Below are 22,476 nucleotides of genomic sequence, written 5' to 3'. Positions count from 1 at the left end.
CCCAGCCCCCTATATAAGCCCTGGGGCGGCCGCACGCCCTCACTGCCAGGCGCCGCTCACACCCGCACCGCTCATGCCTCCCCTCCCCTGGCCTCGGCCCAGCTGACCCCGGGCCCGCAGCGGCCAGGGAAGGGTTAAAAGTCTCCAGAGCCCTCCCCTCCGCCCTGGGGAACCCCTGGCCCTGTGGGGACATGAACTGTAAGTGGGTTCAAGTTTATGGGGCAGGGGGGTAGGGAGGGAGGGACCGACAGCGGGAGATGGCAGGGAGCAGACTGACATCTGAGTGGGACCTAGTGGGGACCAAGTGGAGACCGAGGGACAGAGGACGGGGGAGAGCGATCCATGGGGAGTCAGAAACAGAGAGCAAAGGGGATTCCGAGAGAAGACAGGAGACATACCCCCAGACCTGGATGAGATGAGGAGACAGACAGAGATGGAAGGAGCAAATCAGAGACACCAAGACACGGCCAGACGGAGGAGAGACACGGGGACCCGCAGACAGGGACAGACAGAGCTGGGAGGTGACCCCGACACCCCTAGAGAGTCGATGGGGATGAAGAGGCGCAGACACCCAGAGACCCCGACAGAGGGGCTCGGTGAGGAAAACTGAGTCAGGGAGACCAAGGGTTTGAGGTAAGCCCGGGAGCCCCGTCCCAGCCCAGAGGAAGAGAGAGAGGGGTGCAGACAGAAATCGGGGAGCCAGACAGGAGCGGGCGGCCGGCCTGCAGGACAGACAGACACCGGTGGGGAGGGGCCGGAGGCTGGGCCGCGGCAGGAGAGGACCAGGGGGCGCGCTGGGGGTGTGATAAGAAGCGGGCGGTCGGGGGACGCTGATTGGCTGGCGCTCGGCCAGTGGGCGGGGCGCGGGGTGGGCGACTGGGGAAAGCCGGCCAGACCCCTACGCCCTGCCTGGCGCTCCGGCTCTCGGCTCCCTCCGGCCTGCGGCTCAGTCTCTCTGCCCAGGTGCGCTCCGCGTCACCCCCAGACACTGCGGACCGGCCCCTGCAGCCCACCGGGGCGTCTCTCCCGGGGACCGGGGGGGTAGGTCTATGCGGGTGTCCAGAGGAGGAGCCGGGGGATCCGTGCCTGTGTCCTTGTCTCTGGCTCCTTTCCCTGCCCCCAAGTCCAGCTCGGGCTCCTGGGGCCGGGGGAGGGGACAGGTTCTGGCCTGTACCTCCCCCCTCATGCCCCGCCCCGGGGCCCAGATTCTGGCGTCCGGGGGCGGACGGAAGACGCCCGGCCCGTCTACCCGCCCCGGGCCGCGTCTGTTCCGACAGGCGGGGCTGCCAGAGCAAAAGGGGAGAGGGAAGGCCACCCGGCCTGGGACCTGCCCCGGGCGTTCCACCCTCGAACGCAAGCCTTCAGCTTCCTCCCTCAGGCACAGGAGTCCGGGGTCTCGGCCTCTCCTCCCTCAGACCCAGGAGTACAGGTTCCCAGTCCCTCAGACCCAGGAGTCCGGGCCCCCTCCACCCCCTCCTCCCTCAGACCCGGAATCTGACCTGAACTCTCTGTACCCCTCCCCAGGTGTTTGCCGACTGCTCCTGGTCGTGCTGAGCCTGTGGCCAGACAGCGCTTTTGCTCCTGGGCCACCTCCTGGACCCCCACGAGCCTCCCCAGACCCACGAGCAGAGCTGGACAGTGCTGTCCTCCTGACCCGCGCCCTCCTGGCAGACACTAGGCAGCTGGCGGCACAGCTGGTAAGAGCCTGCAAGGCTGTGATGGGCGGGGGTGGGGGGGATGGGACAAAGGATCCAGGGTCACAAGAGAGGAGAGAAAAGACCATTCAGAGAGAACAAGCAAGACAGACCCCAGTGAGCTGGGGAGATGGAGACAGAGACAGAGATGCAAGGACCAAACCAGAGATGCAGAGACACGGAATGGCCAGACATGGGGACCCACAGAGAGAGACAGAGCTGGGAGGTGACTCCAAGACCCTCAAAGAGTCGGTGGGGACTGAGGGGTGCAGACACCTGGAGACACCAACAGAGAAGCTCTGGGAGGGAAACTGAGGCAGGGAGACCAGGGGGATGAGGACAAGCCTGGGAGCCCCAATCCCAACCTGGGTTGTAGGGGCAGGATAGAAAGGAAAGAGAAGCATGCAGATCAGTGGGGATGGCGGGAACTCCGAGCTGGGTGGGCCCTCCCCCCTCACAGCTGTTTTCCCATCAGAAAGACAAATTCCCAGCCGAAGGAGACCACAGCCTGGACTCCCTGCCCACCTTGGCCATGAGCGCAGGAGCACTGGGAGCCTTGCAGGTAAGGGCAGGGACAAGGTTGGAGTGACCATGGGCGTTGGGCAGGGAAGGAGGTAGGGGTCTCGGGGGCCAGGACAGACATGTGCTGGTGCTCCCTGATGCCTGTCCTCTGTCACCAGCTCCCGGGAGTGCTGACACGACTGCGGGCCGACCTGCTGTCCTATCTGAGGCATGTGCAGTGGCTGCGCCGGACCGGCGGACCTTCTCTTCGGACCCTGGAGCCTGAGCTGGGCACCCTGCAGGCCCGGCTGGACCGGCTCCTGCGCCGGCTACAACTCCTGGTAAGCCCTTGGCTCCAAGATCTGAGATCCCAGGTCCTGAGACCCTAATCCTGTGACCCCAAGACCCCAGACCCTAAACTCTTGCCCTGAAAAGCCATACCCAACTGCGGGATCCCTGTTCTGAGACACCCCTCTGCCACCCTGCGACCTCAAGTTCCTTGAAACCTGTAACCCCAGGATCCTAGACTCTAGGCCCTGGCCCTGAAAACTCAGACCCTGAAACCCTGGCTCTGTAACCCCAAGATCCTGTGACCCCATAACCCTAAGACCATGAAATTCTATACCCCCAAACCCCGCCCTGAAACTCCAAACCCTCAGACCAAGACCCTGAGACCCCATAGTCCATGATCCCATAACACCAAGCTCCCAGACCTGAGATCCCAGACCCCAGGCCCCAAGAGCTGCCCTGAGACTATAGACCATACGCATTAAGATCCCGAGACCCAAGACACCAACCCTCAGGTCCCAAATCCCAAGGGTCCAAACCCTCAGCCCAATATTTGGAGACCTTGGCTCCAAGACACCAAGATCCCAAATCTCGAGACTCTAACACCCAGACGCGGATTATCCAGTAAGAAAGGTAAGCATGGGCTTACTTGTGCATATTTACTAATCTCTGGTGAACAATTTCACATGGGTTTCACCACATCAAAGAAATTGTTCACTACAGATTAGTAAGTAAGCATAAGTAAGCCTGTGCTTACCTTGCTTACTGGGTCATCTGCCCCTGTCAGGGATTGTAAACTTGAAATGGGGTTGGGAGAGAGATAGATGCCAGCCATACCTAGAAGCAGAATCTTAGATGTGGTGAAAAAATGTGAAATTGTTCACTACAGATGATCTGGTAAGCAAGGTAAGCACTGTGCTTACCTTGCTTATTGGATAATCCACCCCTGCTAACACCTCAAGGTCCCAGACCCAGACCCAGACCCAGAGACCTTAACTCCAGCCTTGGGACCATGGCTCTCCAAACCCCACACCTCAAGAACCTAGACCTGATATCTCAAACTACAAGACCCCAGCCCCCAAGACTCTGGTCCCCAAACCCTGGCTTCTAGGACTCTAGCTCTGAAATCTCAAGACCCCAGACCCTGAGCCCTGAGACCTTACATCTCACTCCCAAGACTTCTAAATTCCAGACACCCAAGACCTTAGCTCTGAGACCCTGAGACTCCACATTTTGGTCATGAGCCCTTAAATCCCTAAGACTCTGGCTTCTAAAACCCCAGACTCAAAACCCTGAGACCAGAAGACTTCAGACCCCAGTTCCTAAACCTGCCCCCAGAAAACCCTGGACCTAAAGTTCTAGATCCCAGCTCTGAGATCCCAAACTTAAGACTCCAGACCTCACCCACGTGTCCCTGAGCCTGATCCTAGAGAGCCCAGACCTAAGACTCCAGCCTGAGATTCTGGGCCTTGATCCCACACTTGACACCACAGAACCCAGACCCCAACACTGTCCCTCAAACCCTAGCTCCAAAATCCCAGTCCTGCTTACCCAACCCTGACTCAAACACAGAGACCCCAGACTCCAGCCCTCATCTAGCACCAAGATCCCAGCCTTGCCCACCCAACTCTGACTCAACCACACAGACCCTGGACCCCAGCCCTCTGCTCCAAGACCTCAGCACTGCCCACCCAACACTGACCCAACCACAGGGGCCCCATATCCAAGCCCTCACCTAGCTCCAAGACCGCAGCCTTCTCGAAAGACCCCAACTCAAACCCCGAACCTAGCCCAGGAACTCCAGCCTTAACCCTGGAACCCTACAACCCCCAAACTTTTGACTCCAGCCTCCACTTTCTAATCCCAACATCCTTCAGGACACCCCCTGGCCAGACACCTCATCCCACAGACATTCTGGAAATATGCAACAGAGACCCTTCCCAACTCAAATTCAATAGATGCCCCAAACATCCCTTCCCCTGCCCCCCCCCCCATTGCATCTATACCTTTTGCTAACCCTCTTGTCCTCTCTCAACAGATGTCCCACCTGGCCCTGCCCCAGGCATCCCCAGATCCCCCGGCGCCCCCACTGGCCCCTCCTGCCTCAGCCTGGGGAGGCGTCAGGGCAGCCCACGCCATCCTGGGGGGATTGCATCTCACTCTCGACTGGGCCGTGCGGGGGTTGCTGGTGCTGAGGACTCGGCTGTGACCCCTGGACCCGAAGCCATGATTGTCCTTCAAAGCCAGATCTTATTTATTTATTTATTTAGGGACTGGGGGCATGACAGCCAGGGGACCCCCCCCAATTACCTCCCCCTACTTAGACACAGTCCCGTAAAGAGACCTGGGGGGCGGGTATCTGTGCCTTATTTATGCTTATTTATTTGAGGGGGGTAGGAGGCAGAGGGACTCCTGGGTCCCTAAGGAGGTGAGAACTGGGCTCCCGGATTCTTGGGTCTCTAAGAAGCCTGGGCACAGTGTCCTGGCTCTCATCCCTCTGGGCCTGGGCAGGAGCATTTATTATTTATTATATAATGACTTTTTTTGTTGTGGTGGGGAGAGAAGGGCAAAGGGGTCCTGGGTTTTTGTACAAAAATGTGAGAAACCTTTGCGAGAAGGGGAAATTAAATTTGTCGTATACACACATTTGGGGCGATTTTTCTGAGATCTAGGGTCCCTGAGGTGGGTGAGGGGGCAGGATGGGAAGAAACTGGAGCAAGAGGCATTAAGTAGACAAGGGCAAGGAGGAGAGACTTTTTGTTGTTGAGCGTCTGTGAACTCCATGGGAGGAGGGTTAAAAAAACAAACCCAAACTCATTGCCATCAAGTCAATTCTGACTCATGGTGACCCCATGTGTTACATTGTAGAACTGTTCCATGGAGTTTTCATGGCTGTAATCTTTACAGGGAGACCCTGCGGGGCACAAATGATTAAGTGGTACACTACTAGCCGGAAGGTTTGAACCCACCCAGAGGCACCTTGGAAGACAGACCTTTCTTTCGAACCACCAACCTTTAAGTTAGTAGTCAAGTGAAAACCATTTGCCCCACCCAGGGACCTCAGGGGCAGGGTAGACACTCAATAAATATTTGAATGGATAAAAGAAGCTTCCAGAAGGTCACACCGTGACCAGCAATACACTTTAGGGGAACTTTGCAGCTGGACAAAGCTGCAAGCTCAAGATTGTTCATTATGGCAATGTTCACAGTAGCAAGTTAGAAATAATCTAAATGTCCAGCAAACCTGTTGCCATTGAGTTGATTCCGATACATAGAGACCCCATAGGACAGAATAGAACTGCCCCATAGGGTTTCCAAGGCTGTAATCTTTACAGAAGCCTACTGCCACTTGTCTCTCCTGTGGAACGGCTGGTGGGTTCAAACTGCTGACCTTTCAGTTAGGAGCCAAGCACTTAACCATTGGGCCACCAGGGCTCCTAAGTGCACAGCAGCAGGGAATAATTAAATAAATGATTTGCTGTTGTTGGGTGCTGGCGAGTCAATTCCAACTCATAGTGACCCCACGTATTACAGAGTAGAACTGCCCCATAGGGTTTCCTAGGCTAGAATATTTATGGGAGCAGATCTTTCTGCTGTGGAGCCACTGCGTGGGTTTGAACCACCAACCTTATGGTCAGCAGCTGAGCGCTTAACTGTTGTGCCACCAAAAAAACAAAAACAAAACAAACCCGTTGCCATCAAGTCAATTCTGACTCATAGTGACCCTATAGGACAGGCTAGAACTGACCCATAGGGTGTCCAAGGCTGTAAATCTTTACAGAAGTAGACTGCCACGTCTTTGAGCAGCTGGCGAGTTCAAACCACCAACCTTTCAGTTAGCAACCGAGCACTTTAACCACTGCATCACCAGGACTTCTTAAATAAATGATCACATCCATGTATGACGCAGTACCATCCAACCATGTAAAGGGGTGCTGCAGAAGGGTGCCTAAGATATAGAACGATGTACTGTTGCATGAACAAGCAGGCTGCAGAATCACTGTGTGATCCCGTTTTGTGTGTGTGTGTGAGTATAGGAATTCCTGGGTGGAGCAAATGGGTAAGTTCTCAACTACTAAACAAAAGGTTGGCGATTCGAACCCAGCCAGAGTTGCCTCAGAAGACAGGCCTGACGACCTGCTTCTGAAGGGTGACAGCCTTGAAAACCCTATGGAGCAGTTCTACTCTGTACACATGGGGTCGCCATGAGTCAGAGTCAACTTGAGCGCAATTAACAACAGCCAAACCAAAAAAAAAAAAAAAACACAAATTTGTTGCTGTCGAGTCGATTCTGACTCATAGCAACCCTATAGGACAGAGTAGAATGCCCCTGTAGGGTTTCCAAGGCTGTAACCTTTACAGAAGCAGACTGCCACATCTTTCTCCGTGGAGTGGTTGTTGGGTTTGAACCATCAGCCTTTCAGTTAGCAGCTGAGTGCTTAACCACTGTGCCACCAGGGCTCCTTATAACAACATATATAGATATAAATGTAAAAAAAATCTTTGAAGGAAATGCACCAAAATGTTGACAAAGCCCGTCTCAAGGTTGAAAGTGAGGGGTGGGATTGTGAATGATTTTTATTATTTCCATTTGTCTGTATTTTCCACAATTTTACAATGACCATGTATTTTGCATGACGCATTTTTAAAAAACAATAAACACTATTTTTAGAATGACAGAAGACCCCTCCTCCTCCCCCCAAAAAAACCCGTTGCTGTCGAGTCTATTCCAACTTACAGCGATCCCATGTGTTACAGAGTAATCTGTATGGAAATGGCTGTAATCCATATGGAAGCAGACTACCAGGCCTTTCTTCTGCAGTACGGCTGAGTGGGTTTGAGCTGCCAAGCTTCAGACTAGCAGCTGATCACAAACCACTTGTGCCACCCAGGCTCCTTGACAGGAGACCGGCCCCCCAGAAAGCCCCCAGAAGGGAAAAGAAAGACCATTAACTGAGTGTTACTCTGGTCTGTCTCCTAAATGATTTCCCTGGATCCTCAAATAGCCCCTGTTTTACAGCTAAGGAAAACTGAGGCTCAGACAGGGAATGTCTGTCACTCAAGTCACACAGCTAGGGAGAGTTGGAATTATGATTCCATTAGAGGTCTGGGTCATTCCAAAGCTAGTGTCCCTTTCTTTATACCTCAGCTTTCCACAATCATTCACATCAACACAAACATGTTAGATATCAGGAAACTGAGTGTCTTGGTTTCCTATCATTGTTAGCTGCCGTCAGTTGTCCTCCCACTCATGATGACCCCATGCACAACGGAACGAAACAATGCCTGGTCCTGCGTCGTCCCCATGATCAGTTGCAGACCGGATCATTGTGATCCATAGGGTTTTCATTGGCTGATTTTCAAAAGTTGATCGCCAGGGCTTTCTTCCTAGTCCATTTTAGTCTGGAAGCTCTGCTAAAATCTGTTCGGCATCATAGCAACACGGAAGCTTCCACTGACAGACAGATGGTGGCTCCGAGTGAGGTGCATTGGCTGGGAATCAAAGCCAGGCCTCCCCACATAGAAGGCCAGAATTCTACCACTGAGCCACCGCTGCCACCATCTTAGTTAGCTAGTGCTGCCATCACAGAAATACCACAAATGGGTGGTTTCAAAGAATAGAAACTTATTTTCCCACAGTTCTAGAGGCTAAAAGTCCACATCAGGGTCTCAGCCACATCTATTCCTCATATGGGTCTCTCTCCTAGTTCCTGGTGTCTGCTGGCAATCCTCGGCACTCCTTCATTTGCAGACAGGTCCTCACATGGCATCTATCTTCCCCTGTGTGTGTGTGTCTCTGTCTATTCTGCTCTTTTTATAACTCAGAAGTGATTAGGTTTAGGACTCACTCTGCTCTGGCATGATCTTATTAACATAATAAAAGAAAATCCCTATTTCCAGACAGGAGCACATCCTCAGATATAGGGGTTAGGACTTTATATTTTGGGGGTCACAATTCAGTCCACAACACTGGGGTTCAGAAAGGGCATGGTCTTACCCAGAATCAAAAGAAGCATCGTTAGTGGAGTTGGGGTTGTAATTCAGGCTGCCCCTCATACAGTCAGAAACCCACTGAAGAGTCATCCGTTTACAGTATCCTAGACTCTTCCGGGGACCCTGATTTTTTTTTTTGTTTTTTCAGTGAAAGTTTACACAGCAAATTACGTTCCCATCTGACAATTTCTACACAAATTGTTCAGTGACGTTAGTTATATTTTTCACAATGTGTCAACATTCTCTTTAATTGCATTCTAGTTGTTCCACTTCCAGTATTCTAATTTCCTTGCCCCCTTATCTTCTCATCTTTGCTTTAGAGTTATTGTTGACCTTTTGGTCTCACATAGATGATTTTTTAATGGAACACCATACTCATGGGTAATATCCTTTATTTGGTGAGCCAGTCTGTTATTTCACTAAAAGGTGACCTCAGGGGATAGTTTCGGTTCAAAGTCTGAAGAGTATCTCGGGGTGATAGTCTTAGGGAGTCCTCTAGTCTCAACTGGGTCAGTAAGTCTGGATTTTTTAGGAATTGGGTTCTGTTCTGCGTTTTTCTCCTGATCTATCAGGGTCCATCTATTGTGGCCCTGATCAGAACGGTCAGTCATGGTAGCCAGGCACCATCTAGTTCTTCTGGTCTCAGGGTAGATGAGGCCATGGCTTGTGTAGGCTATTAGCCCCATAGACTAGTTTCTTGTCTGAGAGTTTGTAACCTTCTTTCCCTTTTGCTCCTGACGAGTAGAGACAAATAGTAGTATCTTAAATGGCTGCTGACAAGCTTTTAAGACCAGGGACCTTGGTTTGTCACTGGTTTGGGTCTGGAATAGGAGTATGTGGGTGGGTGGGTAGGTAGGGGGTGCCCAGCCTGGTTTTAGGGTCCTGATCCACCCAGCCCAGCCCCCAAGGCCCAGGTCATATCCCCAGAGAAAAAGGGAGCCTGGAGAGTTTCCAGGAAGAGTCCCCAGTGTGTCTGATGACGTCACAAAGCCTCTCTACCGCGGGCTCCACCCCCTGGCCAGTGCTGCCCACCCTCACCGGGCCATGGCCACGGCCTCTGTCTCCCAGCCCTGGGGAAGCCCCACCCTCTGTGACCACTGAGCTCCAGGCACCTGTGAAACCCAAGGGGCCAAAGCCGGTGGGCTGGGGGACCAGGCAGGCCAGACACCTGGGTGCCTGACTCTGTGCCCCGCCCAACCCTCCTGCAGCCACCATGAACTGGCTCCTGAACATCGGGCGCTTGGAACCCTTCCAGAGCCCCCGGAAGTGGGTCCCCATTCTGGGAGAGCTCCAGAAGACCCTCCAGAAGGGCGAGTACCTGCCCCTCCGCCCGCTGCCCATGTTCGAGAGTAACTTTGTCCAGGTCCCCGGCTCCCTCTGCCCTGGGGCTGAGAGGGGCTGGATGGAAGCAAGGCACCTGGGGCGGGAAGGGGATACTTTAGGAGGGACTGAGAGTCGGGTCGGAGTCCCCTGGGTGACTCAAATGGTTAAGTTGCTAACCAAATGGTTGGCAGTTTGAATTCACCCTGAGGTGCCTCAGAAGAAAGGCCTTGTGATCTGCTTCCAAACTGTCACAGCCTTGAAAACCCCGTGGAATACAGCTCTACTCTGCACACATGGGGGCACCATGAGTCAAAGTTGACTTGACAGCAATTGGTTTTTGTTTTTGGAGGGGATCTGGATCTGAGTATCTGGGCAGTGCAAACAGTTAAGCACTTCGCTGCTATCCAAAAGGTTGGAGATTCAAGTCCACGCAGAGATGCCTTGGAAGAAAGACTTGGCGACCTACTTCCAAAAAAATCAGCCATTGAAAACTCTATAGAGCAGAATTCTACTCTGACACACATGAGGCCTCTATGAGTAGAAGTTGACTCGATGGCAACTGGTTGGGTTTTTTCTTTTTTTTTTTTTTGGGTGGGGGCAGGGATCTGAGTCCACGTCCCTGGCTGGTTCAAATGGTTAATTGCTCAGCTGCTAACCGAAAGGTTGGTGGTTTGAACCCACTCAGAGGCACCTTGGAAGAAAGGCATGGCAATCTGCTTCCGAAAATTAGCCATTGAAAACCCTGTGGAGCACAGTTCTATTCTGACACACATGGGGTCGCCCACGAGTCAGAGTTGACTTGACAGCAACTGGTTTGGTCTTCTGGTTTGGGATCTGGGTCTAGGTAGGCTCGAGGCAGCTGGGGGCTTGGGCGGGGGTGCCACAGGAGTGCTGGAGAAAGGTGTGGTCCCAGCCCCTCTCCCTGGCCACCCCAGGTAACACATCGAGGGGGCCCCGTGTACCTGCATCATGGCTCCAACCGCCTGACCATGGGTGTGGCAGCCACCCTGCCTGGCCTGGTGCTGCCAGACCTCCTGCTGATCGCGAAGCCCCCCGAAGGCAGGGACTCCTCCAACCTCATCCTCACCAGGTGCTTCCACCCCCCATCCCTCTCCGTACCCGCACTGTGCCCCCTGAGCTACCCACCTGTCTTAGTTATCCAGTGCTGCTATAACAGAAATACCAAAAGTGTGGGTGGCTTCAACCAAGGCTTCGAATCAGTTTGCTCTGGTTTGCATTTCCACCCCAGATATACTGAATGAGAATCTACATTTTAACAAGATCCCCAGGTGATTCTTATGTATAATAAAATTTGAGAACCACTGCTCTAGTAGTGGTTCTTAGAACTGGTCCCTAACCAGCAGCATTAGCATTGCCTGGGAACTTGTTAGAAATGTAAATTCTCAGCGGGGTTTGAACTGTAAGGAACTTGGTTTGAAGCCCTGGCTTCAACAAACAGAAATTTATTTTCTCACAGTTTAGGAAAGCAGCGTGCCAGCTCTAGCGGAAGGCTTTCTCTCTTTGTTGGCTCTGGGGGATGAAGGTCCTTGTTCCTTGGTTCCCTGGTGTCATGGATTGAATTGTGTCCCCGCAAAAATGTGGGTAGCAACTTGGCTAGGTCATGATTCCTAGTATTGTATGATTGTGTTATCTGATGTAATTTCCTTATGTGTTGTAAACTCTACCACTATGATGAGATTATGTGTGATCTCCTCATGTGTTGTAAATTCTATCACTGTGATGAGGTTATACTGATGAGGTTGACAAGATTAGTGTCTTAATGCAATCTCTTTTGAGATATAAAAGAGAGAAGCGAGCAGAGACACATGGGAACCTCATACCACCAAGAAAGCAGTGCTGGGAGCAGACCGCGCCCTTTGGACCTGAGGTTCCTGCGCAGAGAAGCTCCCAGACCAAAGGAAGACTGATGACATGGACTTTCCTCCAGAGCTGATGGAGAAAGCGTTCCCCTGGAGTTGATGCCCTGAATTTGGACTTGTAGCCTACTGGACTGTGAGAGAATAAATTTCTCTTTGTAGAGCCATCCACTTGTGGTATTTCTGTTGGAGCAGCACTAGATGACTAAGACACCTGGTAATCTCCATGTGGTGTGGCATCTGTCTCCCCCCATCTCTGCTTGCTTCTCTGTCCTAATCTGCTCTTTTTATATCTCAGAGGTGACTGGTTTAAAACACACTTTACACTGATTTGGCTGCTTAACATAACAAAGAAAACCCATTCCCAAATGGGACTACAACCACAGTACAGGGGCTAGGATTTACAACACCTAAACTGTTGTTGGGGGGGACACAATTCAATCAATAATACCACCATTCTCTCTTGCTCCCCTCACACCCCCGCCCAGGATGATCCCGCTGGACCTAGTACATCTCTACGTCCATGACCTGGCCGCCTGGCGCCTGAAGCTGCGCCTGGCCACAGGTCGCTACTACTACCTGGAGCTGGACGCCCCCGACTACGAGGTGGGCTTCTTGTTCGACCGCTGGATCCGCCTTATCAACCTGCTTCAGGAGCCAGCCACCAGCTGGGCCCCCAGGACCCTACATACTCCACCTCCTGGGGACCTGTCCCGGTCAGCGCCTTTCGCCTCCACATGGCGCCTCCAGGTGGGGCTCTGAGTCCACAGACCCATGGCGATGAAGAAGGGGAGGAGAGGGACTAGGCATCTGTGCTTCTAGATTCCAGAGGGAGTGAGCACCTAGAGCCTGAAGTCCAGGGGCCCCAGGAATGGTGCTGGGGGCAGAACTCCTGGTCTGAGGGAGGAGGGGGCCGGAGCCCGGGACTCCTAGTCTTGGGGAGGAGGGGGCGGGGAATGGGGACTCCGGAGTCTGAGGGAGGTGGGGACTGGGGGCCAGGATTCCTGGGTCTGAGGGAGGAGGGGCTGGAGGTGCCCAGACTCCTTGCTGGTAGGTGAGGGGGCTGTAGAAACCAGGAAGAGGTTGTTTCTCGCCTGACTGCCCCCCTTTCCACCCACAGAACCCGTCCCAGTCCAAGCGTTCAGGTGAGAAGTTTCTAGCATCTCTGAAGCTCCAGCCTGCATCTTCTGGCTCTCAACCCCCCGGGTGTGGATGAAGCTTCAGACCCTAGGCTCCTCTGTCTCCCGGCCATCCTTGGAGTCTCTCACATCCTCTCCCCTCACACTGATACTGCTCCTACTGGTCCCAGTCGGGCCCCACTCTGCTTCCTCCCTGGGGCTCCCTGACCCGCTGTCTCCTCCTCTCTTCCCAGTCACGGTCACCAAGACTGTCTTTCCTTACAAGCTGCTGTTCTCCCAGAGACAACGGAAGGCAAAGGTGAGCAGACCCTGGGAACATTGCTGGGCACTGGCTGTGGGTTGGGGGGAGCTCGGGGGCTGCCTCTCCTGGCCTCACTGTCCCTCCTTGGCCCCACCCCCAGGCTCTAAAGCGTAAATTCAAGTCTCAGGCGGTGGGTGACTCTGTGCCTCTCATCTGGTCGCAGCTGGAATCGACTGACAGTAGAACGAAGCCTACAGAAAAGAGGTAGGCTTGTTCCTCCCTCTGGTGCTCATGGGGGAAGGATGAAGGGACCATGGTCTGACCTGGACCCCAAGGTCCAATGTTGTTGTTGGATGCTGTCGACTCAATTCTGACGCATATCGACCCTATGAGCCAGAGTAGAACTGCCCCATAGGGTTTCCTAGGCTGTAATCTTTCTGGGAGCAGATTGCCAGGTCTTTCTACCGTGGAGAGGCTGGGTGGGTTCAAACTGCCAACAGTTTGGTTAGCAGCCAAGGGCTTAACCACTGCACCACCAAGGCTCCTTATGAAATACCTGTTGTTGTTGTTAGGTGCCATCGAGTCGGTTCTGACCCATACAACAGAAGGAAACACTGCCTGGTCCTTCGCCATCCTCACAATTGTTGTTATACTTGAGCCCATTGTTGCAGCCACTGTGTCAATTCATCTCATTGACGGTCTTCCTCTTTTTTGTTGACCCTCTACTTTACCAAGCATGATGTCCTTCTCCAGGGAGCGGCCCCTCCTGATAACATGTCCAAAGTCTATGAGATGAAGTCTTGCCATCCTTGCTTCTAAGGAGCATTCTAGCTGCACTTCTTCCAAGACAGATTTTTTTGTTCTTCTGTTCGTCCATGGTATATTCAATATTCTTGCCCAACACCATAATTCAAAGGCATCAATTCTTCAGTCTTCTTTATTCATTATCCAGCTTTCACATGCCTGTGAGGCGATTGAAAACGCCATGGCTTGGGTCAGGTGCTCCTTAGTCCTCAAAGTAACATCTTTGCTTTTTAACACTTTAAAGAGGTCTTTTGCAACAGATTTGCCCAATGCAATGCATCATTTGATTTCTTGACTGCTGCTTCAATGGGCCTTGATTGTGGATCCAAGTAAAATGAAATCCTTGACAACTTCAATCTTTTATCCGTTTATCATCATGTTGCTTATCGATCCAGTTGTTTTCTTTATGTTGAGGTGCAATCCATACTGAAGACTGTAGTCTTTGATATTCATCAGTAAGTGCCTCAGGTCCTCTTCACTTTCAGCAAGCAAGGTTGTGTCATCTGCATATTGCATGTTGTTAGACCAAGACGAAATACCTAGAATAGGCAAATTCATAGAGACAGAAAGTAGAATAGAGGTTACCAGGGGCTGGGGGTGGGTAATGGGGAGTTATTGTTTAATGGGTATAGAGTTTCTGTTTGGGGTGATGAAAAAGATCTGGAAATAGATAGAGGTGATGGTTACACAACATTATGAACGTACTTAATGCCACTGAGTTGTGCATGTAGAAATTGTTGAGATGGCATATGTTTTGTTATGTATATTTTCACAATAAAACTTTTCAAAAATGGTTAAAAGTGTAAATTTTATGTATTTTGTTGTTGTTGTTGGGTGGCATTGAGTCTATTTCGACTCATAGTGAGCCCATGCGACACAGTAAAACTGCACCTGGGTTTCCTAGGCTGTAATATTTTACAGGAGCAAATTGCCAGGTCTTTCTCCCACAGAACTACTGGCTAGGTTCAAGCCGTCAACCTTTGGGTTAGCAGCCGAGCGTGTTAACTGTTTGCACAACCCAGGGTATTACCTTATGACTCAGCAATTCCACTCCTAGGCCTATTCCCAAAAGACTTGAAAGCAGGAACTCAAACAGATACTTGTACACTAATGTTCATAGCAGCATATTCACAGTAGCCAAAAGGTGGAAATAACTCAAGTGCCCATCAATAGATAAATGGATAAACAAAATGTGGTCCGTGCATGTAATTGAATATTATTCAGCCATAAAGAGAAATGGAGTTCTGATACATACCACAACATGGAAGAACCTCGAAAATATCATGCTGAGTGAAATAAGTCAGTCAAAAAAGGACAAATATTGTATGATCCTGCTTATATACAATGTCCAAAATAGGCAAATCCATAGAGACCAAAGCTTATTAGAGGTTACCAGGGGCTGTAGGGAGGGGTCATGGGGATAACTTAAAATTATTACTTAAAAAACACAAAAAGACACAGCCAATTATTATAAGTGCTGTCAATAAGTTATACACCTGTAAAAATTTAAATTGGCAAAAGTTGTGTGATTGATAGACATATTTACAACGACCAAAAAAAAAAAAAAAAAGTAGCTACTGAGGCTGCTTATGTACAACTAAACACCTCATGGGATTTGGTTCCTTGGTTTGGAGGTTTAGGGTCATGGTTTCATCGGACATCCCAATTAATTGGCCTAATAACTTGTTTAGTTCATTGTGTAGTGCTTGGGGTCTTAAAAGCTTGCAAGCAGCCATCCAAGGCACAACAATTCATCTCTATTCGCCTGGAACAACAGAGGAAGAAGGAGAGTTAAGAATAGGAGGAGCACGTGGCTAATTGCCTTCATGAACAACTCCCCCCTTTGCCAAGAGACCAGAATGACTAGATGGTACCTGGCTACCATTACTGAACATTTTGATCAAAGATCCCATAGAAGAATCCTGATCAAAAGAGGGAAAATGCAGAACAGAATTTCAAATTTTCATGGAATCTGTATTTTCTGGAGCCATGGAGGCTGGGTGAACCTCTGAAACTATTGCCCTGAGATAATCGTTAAACTTTAAGCCAAAAATATCCCCTGAAGTCTTCTTAAAAGCAAACAATAGCTTAACTAGTAAAAAGTGTCTACCTTGACCATTATGCTCTTTAAGATCTATCTATATGGGATCAAATTGACAACAACAGAGATTAGACAGGAAGCTTAGGGGGCAGTGAGTTTATGTTAATGGGGGAGGAACAACTCAGAGAAGGAATTTTAGAATGGTTGTACAACTCAAAGAACGTAAGCAATGTCACTGAATTGTACATGTAGAAAACAGTTGAATTGGTGTATGTTTTATTGTGTGTATTCTCGACAAGAAAGTAAATAAAATTTAAAAATAAATTAATTAATTTTTAAAAATACAAAAAGAAAACACTGATACTGCTCCTACAGGTCCAAGTCAGACCCTACCTGTGATAGCTCTCAGACAGAAATGCCACTTTCCGGTAAGAGCACCCAATCCCTCTGCCCCAGGAGTGAATCCTTTTGTGGGTCTGGCCTTTCCCTGGGGGCTCAGGCTGCTCTCCCCCCAGAGAAGCCCAGCATCACCATTCGGACCATCTTCAGCATCATTTCCAGCACTGTCAACCAGAAGGAGTCTTCCAAGGCCAGCTATCTACTGGGGCCCAGGGTCCTAGACTTCTGGGTCTGAGGGAGTAGGAGGAGGAGGGGCAGGGGTGTTGGACTCCTGGATCTAAGGGAGGACTGGCCTGGGGATCCAGACTCTGAGGTCTAAAAGAGGAGGGGCTGAGAACCTAAACTCCTGGATCTGAGGGAGGAGTGGACTGGGGGTGAGACTCCTGAGTCTGAGGAAGGAGGAACTGGGGACCCAGACTCCTGGGTCCGTGGGAGGAGGGGCTGGAGCTCAGGACTCCTGGGTCTGCAGGAGGATATGCTGGCCCCTGCCTCTGACTATCACCTTTCCTGTCCCCTGTCTGCTCACAGGTCTGCTCGTCCGAGTCTGGCAGGGTCACCATCTCCAAATGTATGATGGAGACCCCTTCTCACTGTATCTCAGAGGACGGCCCTGATCTCTCCTCTATGGTCTCCTACGACCAGCTGGAGCAGTACCTGTGGCAGAAGGACATTGAAGACCTCATGGACGCCACGTCCACCACCTTGTCCTCATCCTCCTTCTCCCCGACTACTCACACCACCGCCTTCTACCAGTGCACACCCTACCCCTCCATCCCCAGGCACAATGTCAAGGCCAGGCCACCAGCCTCTCAGAAGGCCCTATCTGTCCCTGCCACATCTGGGAAGACTCCATTCATCCTTGACCAGTCCCAGAGGGTCGCTGTTGTACCTGCTGTGCCCCAGAAGTTCACAGCTGTTCCTGCTGTTCCCAAGAAGGCCACCGTTGTCCCTGTCTCATCGCAGAAGGCCCCAGCTGTACCTGCCCCACCCCAGAAGGCCCCAGCTGTACCTACCCCATCCCAGAAGGCCCCAACTATACCTGCTATTCCCCAGAAGGCCACAGTTGCAGCTGCCCCCTCTCAGAAGGCCCCAGCTCTACCTGCCTCATCTCAGAAGACCCCAGCTATACCTGCTGTTCCTCAGAAGTCCCCAGCTGTACCTGCTGTTCCCCAGAAGGCCACAGTGGCAGCTGCCCCCTCTCAGAAAGCCCCAGCTCTACCTGCTATTCCCCAGAAGGCCCCAGTTGCTTCTGTTCCATCTCAGAAGGCCCTGCCTGTCCCTGTCCTATCCCAGAGGGCCCCAGTTGTTTCTGTCCCATCCCAGAAGGTCTCTCATGTTCCTGTCCCATATCAGAAGCTCCTATCTGTCACTGTCCCATCCCAAAAAGCCCCAGTTGTCCCTGTTCCATCCCAGAAGGCCCAAGTTGTCCCTGTTCCATCCCAGAAGGCCCCAATTGTTCCTGTCCCATCCAAGAAGGTCCCCCCTGTCCCATCCCAGAAGGCCCCAGTTGTTTCTGTCCCATCCCAGAAGGCCCCTCGTGTTCCTGTCCCATCTCAGAAGGTCCCACCTGTCCCTGTCCCATCTCAGAAGGCCCCTCGTGTTCCTGTCCCATCTCAGAAGGTCCCACCTGTCCCTGTCCCATCTCAGAAGGCCCCTCGTGTTCCTGTCCCATCTCAGAAGGTCCCACCTGTCCCTGTCCCATCCCAGAACGCCCCAGCTGTCCCTGTCATTCTCCAGAAGCCCACGTATCCCCCTACTCCAAAAAGGAAGTCTTTCTTCCTACCTACCCCATCCCAGAAGGCTCTGACCTCATCTACCCAATATCAGAGAGCATTCAGCCCACCCACATCACTGGAAAAGATCCCTGCCGACACTGGCATGTTGCCATCAGGAATTCACAGAGTAGACATGCTAGAGAGAAGCCAGCCTGAAGCGAGACCCGAGCCAGAAGTGATAACGGGTGCCCAGGAGATGAACGTGGTAGAGCAGAGGACCCAGACTCGGTCCCTGGAGTTGCCCTTTGGCACAACCAAGAAGATGTCTGCAGAGGTCCTGGTTAGCAAAACCCAGGAGGTGACCTTAGAGGGCTTGAAAGGCACAGGGAAGTTGGAGGACAGAGTCTGCAAGAAGAAGGAGGAGATCACTGTGGACCTGCCAGGCCTCAAGTCCAAGGAGATGGAGCAGCAGAAGAGGTGGGTCAAGACAAAGGAGCTGAGCCTCCAGGGACCTGCACTGGAGCACAGTAGGCCCTTTTCCGTGGAGGGCCTTGCCCTCGCCAAGCTGATGATCATGGCCAGCTCCAAAGAGCAGCACTCGAGACCGGCGGTGATGACTTTGCCCTCCTGGCTCTCCATGAATTCTGAGGCATCCTCTTTGTCTAGGGTGCCCTCAGTATCCCCCAACCACAGCCAGTTGTCCTGGCTGAAGAGGTCACCGGTGGTGGTCAGGGAGCAGCCAGAGTCAGTCACCAGAGTGAAGGAGAGCACACAGCACTGGGTGGAGGTGGAGGAGCCACCCTGGGACCCAGAGAACGATTCTAGGGTGTCCTTGCGGTCCCTGCCTGCATCTAGCAGCCTGAGCGTGGAGAGTGGACCCCGGCCTCCCATCCCTCTGCCCGCCTCCAGGTGGGAGGACCTACCACAGCCACCCATCCCACTTCCCCCGTCAGGAATGGAGGCCCTTACTATGTACACACAGTAAATACTATTTCTTAGGCAAAGGTAACTTTTTTATACAGTTGTAAAATTCCATTATATTCCATTGCCAAAGAAACATTAAGAACTTTGTATAGCAGTATAAAAAGCAACTAATTTTTTAAAGAATAAACATTTTAAAGTCAAAACTACAAGAAAAAAAAAAAAAAGAATGGAAGCCCCGACCTGGATGCCCCAACAGCCCATGAGATTATCTCAAGAGCCCATCTGGATGCCCAGCCAGCAGCTCCTGGCCATGATGGGGGTTGTCCTCCAACGATCTCTTGCCCATGCTTTTGGAAATTGAGAGTGTGAGAGATTCGGCCACCCAGGTGGAGGTGATAAAGGAGGAATTGGGCATCTTGCCTGCCCTGTCCAGGTATTTTGGGTAACAGTCAACCTTTACCGCCAATTCCATTATCTGCGAGATAGAGATAATCATTCCCTCTTTCCACTTTTTTTCACTCACTCAATATATACTGAGCATCAACTATGTGCTAAGCATTGTTCTAGACACTAGGGATATAGCAGCGAGCAATAAGAGAGTGTACGTACTGTCTTTGAAATAGAGACGATCATTCCCTCTTTCCACTTGATGCGCTCTATATATTGTCAAATGTGTGCTAGATATTGTTCTAGGCACTAGGGATACAGCAGCGAACAATGGGAGAGGGCGTGCTATCTCGAGCTAGAGACGGATCATTCGGTTCTTTCCACTTTTTTTCATGCACTCAGTATATATTGTGTTGACTATGTGCTAGGCATTGCTCTAGGCACTAGGAATATAGCAGCAAGCAATCAGGGAAGGTGTGCTACTGATATCTAGTGGCTGGAGTCCAGGAATGCTGCTAAACATCATACAGTGCACAGGACAGCCCCCCTACACAATGAAGAATGAACTGGCCCAAAATATCAATAGCGCTGAGGTTGGGAAACCCTGTCCCAGAGGGAAGATGTCAGACAATAAAAAACAAGTTAATCATATTGAATGTTAAAAGGTGACAAGTTCTATGGGAAAATAGAGCAGGGTAAGGGGGATTAGGTGTGTAGGGTAGGCACTTTGCAGTATTGGATTGGGTGGTCTAGGTAGGCCTCATTGAGTCGGTGTCATTTGTGTGAAGACACCTGAAAGGAGGGAGGAAGCCATGGGGACATCGTGGGGGGAGGGGTGGGGGAAGCATTCTCAGCAGAAGGAACAGCCAATGTAAAGTCCCTGAGGCAGGAGTGTGCATGATGGAATATAGTGTGAGATACAGGGCTGAGTAAGCAATGGAGGCAGGGGAGGGAAAGTAGGAAATGGAGTCAAAGGAGTAATAGTGGAGCTGGTTCATGTAGAACCGATCTTGCAGGCAATTTTAAGGAATTTGGCTTTGACTCTGAGTGAGGTGGAGCGTTTTGAGGAGGAGAACGGTGGGAGCTGATTTATGTTTGAAAGGGCTCTCTCTGGCTAGGGTGTGAAGAATGTGGAGAGGGAATGGATGCAACAGGGAGTCTGTTGCAATAACCCAGGCTTGAGCTGATGGTGGCTTGGACAAGGGTGGAGGCGCTAGAGGTATTGAGAAGTGGTGGGATTCTGGAGATACTCTGAAGGTTGAGACAACTGATTGGTTCATGGATTGGACATGTGATGTGAAAGAAAGTGGAATCAAGGGTGACTGTGAGGTTTGGGGTCTGAGACTCTGGAAGGAAGTTAGTGGCCATCAACAGGAATAAGGAAGATTGTAAGTGGAGTAGGTTTGGGGGAGAAGATCAGGAATTTCATTTTGGATATCATGATTTTGAGATGTCAGAAGAAGACATTGCAATAGGCAGTGAGTGGATGTGTGAGTCTGGAGTTCAGGAGAGTCGTCAGCGTATTAACCGTACCTAAAGCTATGAGACTGGATGAGGCCACCAGTGAGCGAGTGTAGACAGATGTCCTAGGTATCTAGTGTTGCTATAACAGAAATACCACAAATGGATGGCTTTAACAGAAACACAACAACAACAGCCTTTACGGAAGCAGATCACCACGTTTTTCTTCCACAGTGCTGCTGAGTGGTCTCGAACCTCCAATCCTTAGGTTAGCAGCCAATCACAAACACACTTTCGCCACCCAGGGTCCAGGAGCAGGATTCCCATTGCCGTCAAGTTCATTCCGACTCATAGCGACCCTGTAGGACAGAGTAGAACAGCCTCATAGGGTTTCCAAAGCTGTAAAGCTTTACGGAAGCAAACTGCCACATCTTTCTCCCATGGAGCGGCTGGTGGGTTTAATCCGATGACCTTTCGGTTAGCAGCCGAGCGCTTTAACCACTGTGCAACCAGGGCTCCTTGGCAGCAGGATGAAGAGTATAAAAAGAAGGGGATTGAACACTACAAAGTGGATGAACTTTGAAAACATTACACTAAGTGACAGAAGCCAGACACAAAAGGCCACATATTGTATGAATCCATTTACAGGAAAGATCCAAAGTAAGTTCATAGTGACAGAGAATAAATCAGTGGTTACTTGAGAATGGGGGGAATGGAGAGTGATTGCTTAATGGATACAGGGTTTCCCTTTGGGGTGGTGAGAATATTCTGGAAATAACGGTGATAGCCGCACAGTATCATGAATGTACTTAATGCCACGGAATTGTACATTTTTAAATGGTTAAAATGGTGAATTTTATGCCACATGTATTTTACCATAATACAAAAAAAAAAAAAAAAAAGAGGGGACTTGGAGACAAATATTTCGAAGAATTTTGCTGGAAGGGGAGGAAAGAAATGGAGAAACAGCTGGTAGAGGAAGTGGAGACAAGAAAGGGCTTTTTAAGAGGCAAGGAATGTTTTCACATTTGGATTTGGACTGTATGACCCACAGTCAGGCCTGATATTAATGAAGCAGGAGGGACAGAAACCTAGTAGGGAAACTGAGGTTGGTTCCGAGAGGTGAGGCCACTTGCACAGGGGTTTGGAGGAGCTGGTGGGGACCCAGATTCCAGCCCAGGCTCACCTGTCGCCACAGCCATGTAGTTAGTTGCTGTGGAGTCAGCCCCGACTAACGGCGACCCTGTGCACAATGGAACTAAATCCTGCCTGGTCCTGCACCATCCTCATGATCGGTTGCGGATTGGCCCATTTTGTTGCACAGGGTTTTTGTTTTCTTTTTTTTTTTAATAATATTTTACTGTATTTTCAGTGAAGGTTTACACAGCAGTTTAGATTCCTATTCAGCAATTTCTACACAAGTTATTAACTGACGTTGGTTACATTCTTCACAATGCCTGAACATTCTCATTATTTCTGTTCTGGTTGTTCCCATTCATCTAGTTTCCCTGCTTCCTTACCTTCTCATCTTTGTTTTAAAGTAATTGTTGACCATTTGGTTTCATATGCGTGATTTTTTAAAGGAGCATGGTACTCACAGGTGGTATCTTTTGTGTGCCAATTCGTTATTTAGCTAAAAGATGACCTCGGGGGCTGGTTTTGGTTCAAGGTTTGAAGACTACGTCAGA

At 50.8% G+C, this 22,476-nt stretch overlaps 2 protein-coding genes across 3 annotated transcripts; both read left to right on the top strand.

Annotated features, from left to right (window-relative positions):
• The first annotated feature begins 191 nt into the window (after nt 1-191).
• Nucleotides 192-4,692, top strand: IL11 (interleukin 11). 2 transcript variants are annotated; one of them, XM_004381762.1, is made up of 5 exons: nt 192-198; nt 1,525-1,697; nt 2,170-2,256; nt 2,375-2,536; nt 4,522-4,692. In XM_004381762.1, exons 1-5 carry the CDS (start codon nt 192-194, stop codon nt 4,690-4,692), a joined length of 600 nt encoding a protein of 199 aa, XP_004381819.1. The 2 variants fall into 2 exon arrangements, with proteins under 2 accessions (XP_004381819.1, XP_023591947.1); XM_023736179.1 differs by lacking the exon at nt 192-198 and having other exon boundaries at nt 1,185-1,697.
• A 4,998-nt stretch (nt 4,693-9,690) lies between these two features.
• Nucleotides 9,691-19,386, top strand: GARIN5B (golgi associated RAB2 interactor family member 5B). The gene is given in 11 exon segments (XM_023736237.1): nt 9,691-9,840; nt 10,736-10,890; nt 12,166-12,427; nt 12,798-12,822; nt 13,050-13,114; nt 13,218-13,321; nt 13,793-13,832; nt 16,402-16,530; nt 16,830-18,977; nt 19,197-19,256; nt 19,258-19,386. Coding segments are annotated over 11 exon segments (3,267 nt in total).
• The last annotated feature ends 3,090 nt before the right edge of the window (nt 19,387-22,476 follow it).

The sequence above is a fragment of the Trichechus manatus genome, unplaced genomic scaffold (genome assembly GCF_000243295.1).
Source record: "Trichechus manatus latirostris isolate Lorelei unplaced genomic scaffold, TriManLat1.0 scaffold00087, whole genome shotgun sequence".
In the NCBI taxonomy this organism is placed as follows: Eukaryota; Metazoa; Chordata; class Mammalia; order Sirenia; family Trichechidae; genus Trichechus; species Trichechus manatus.
This window is presented reverse-complemented; position numbering and strand designations above follow the sequence as displayed.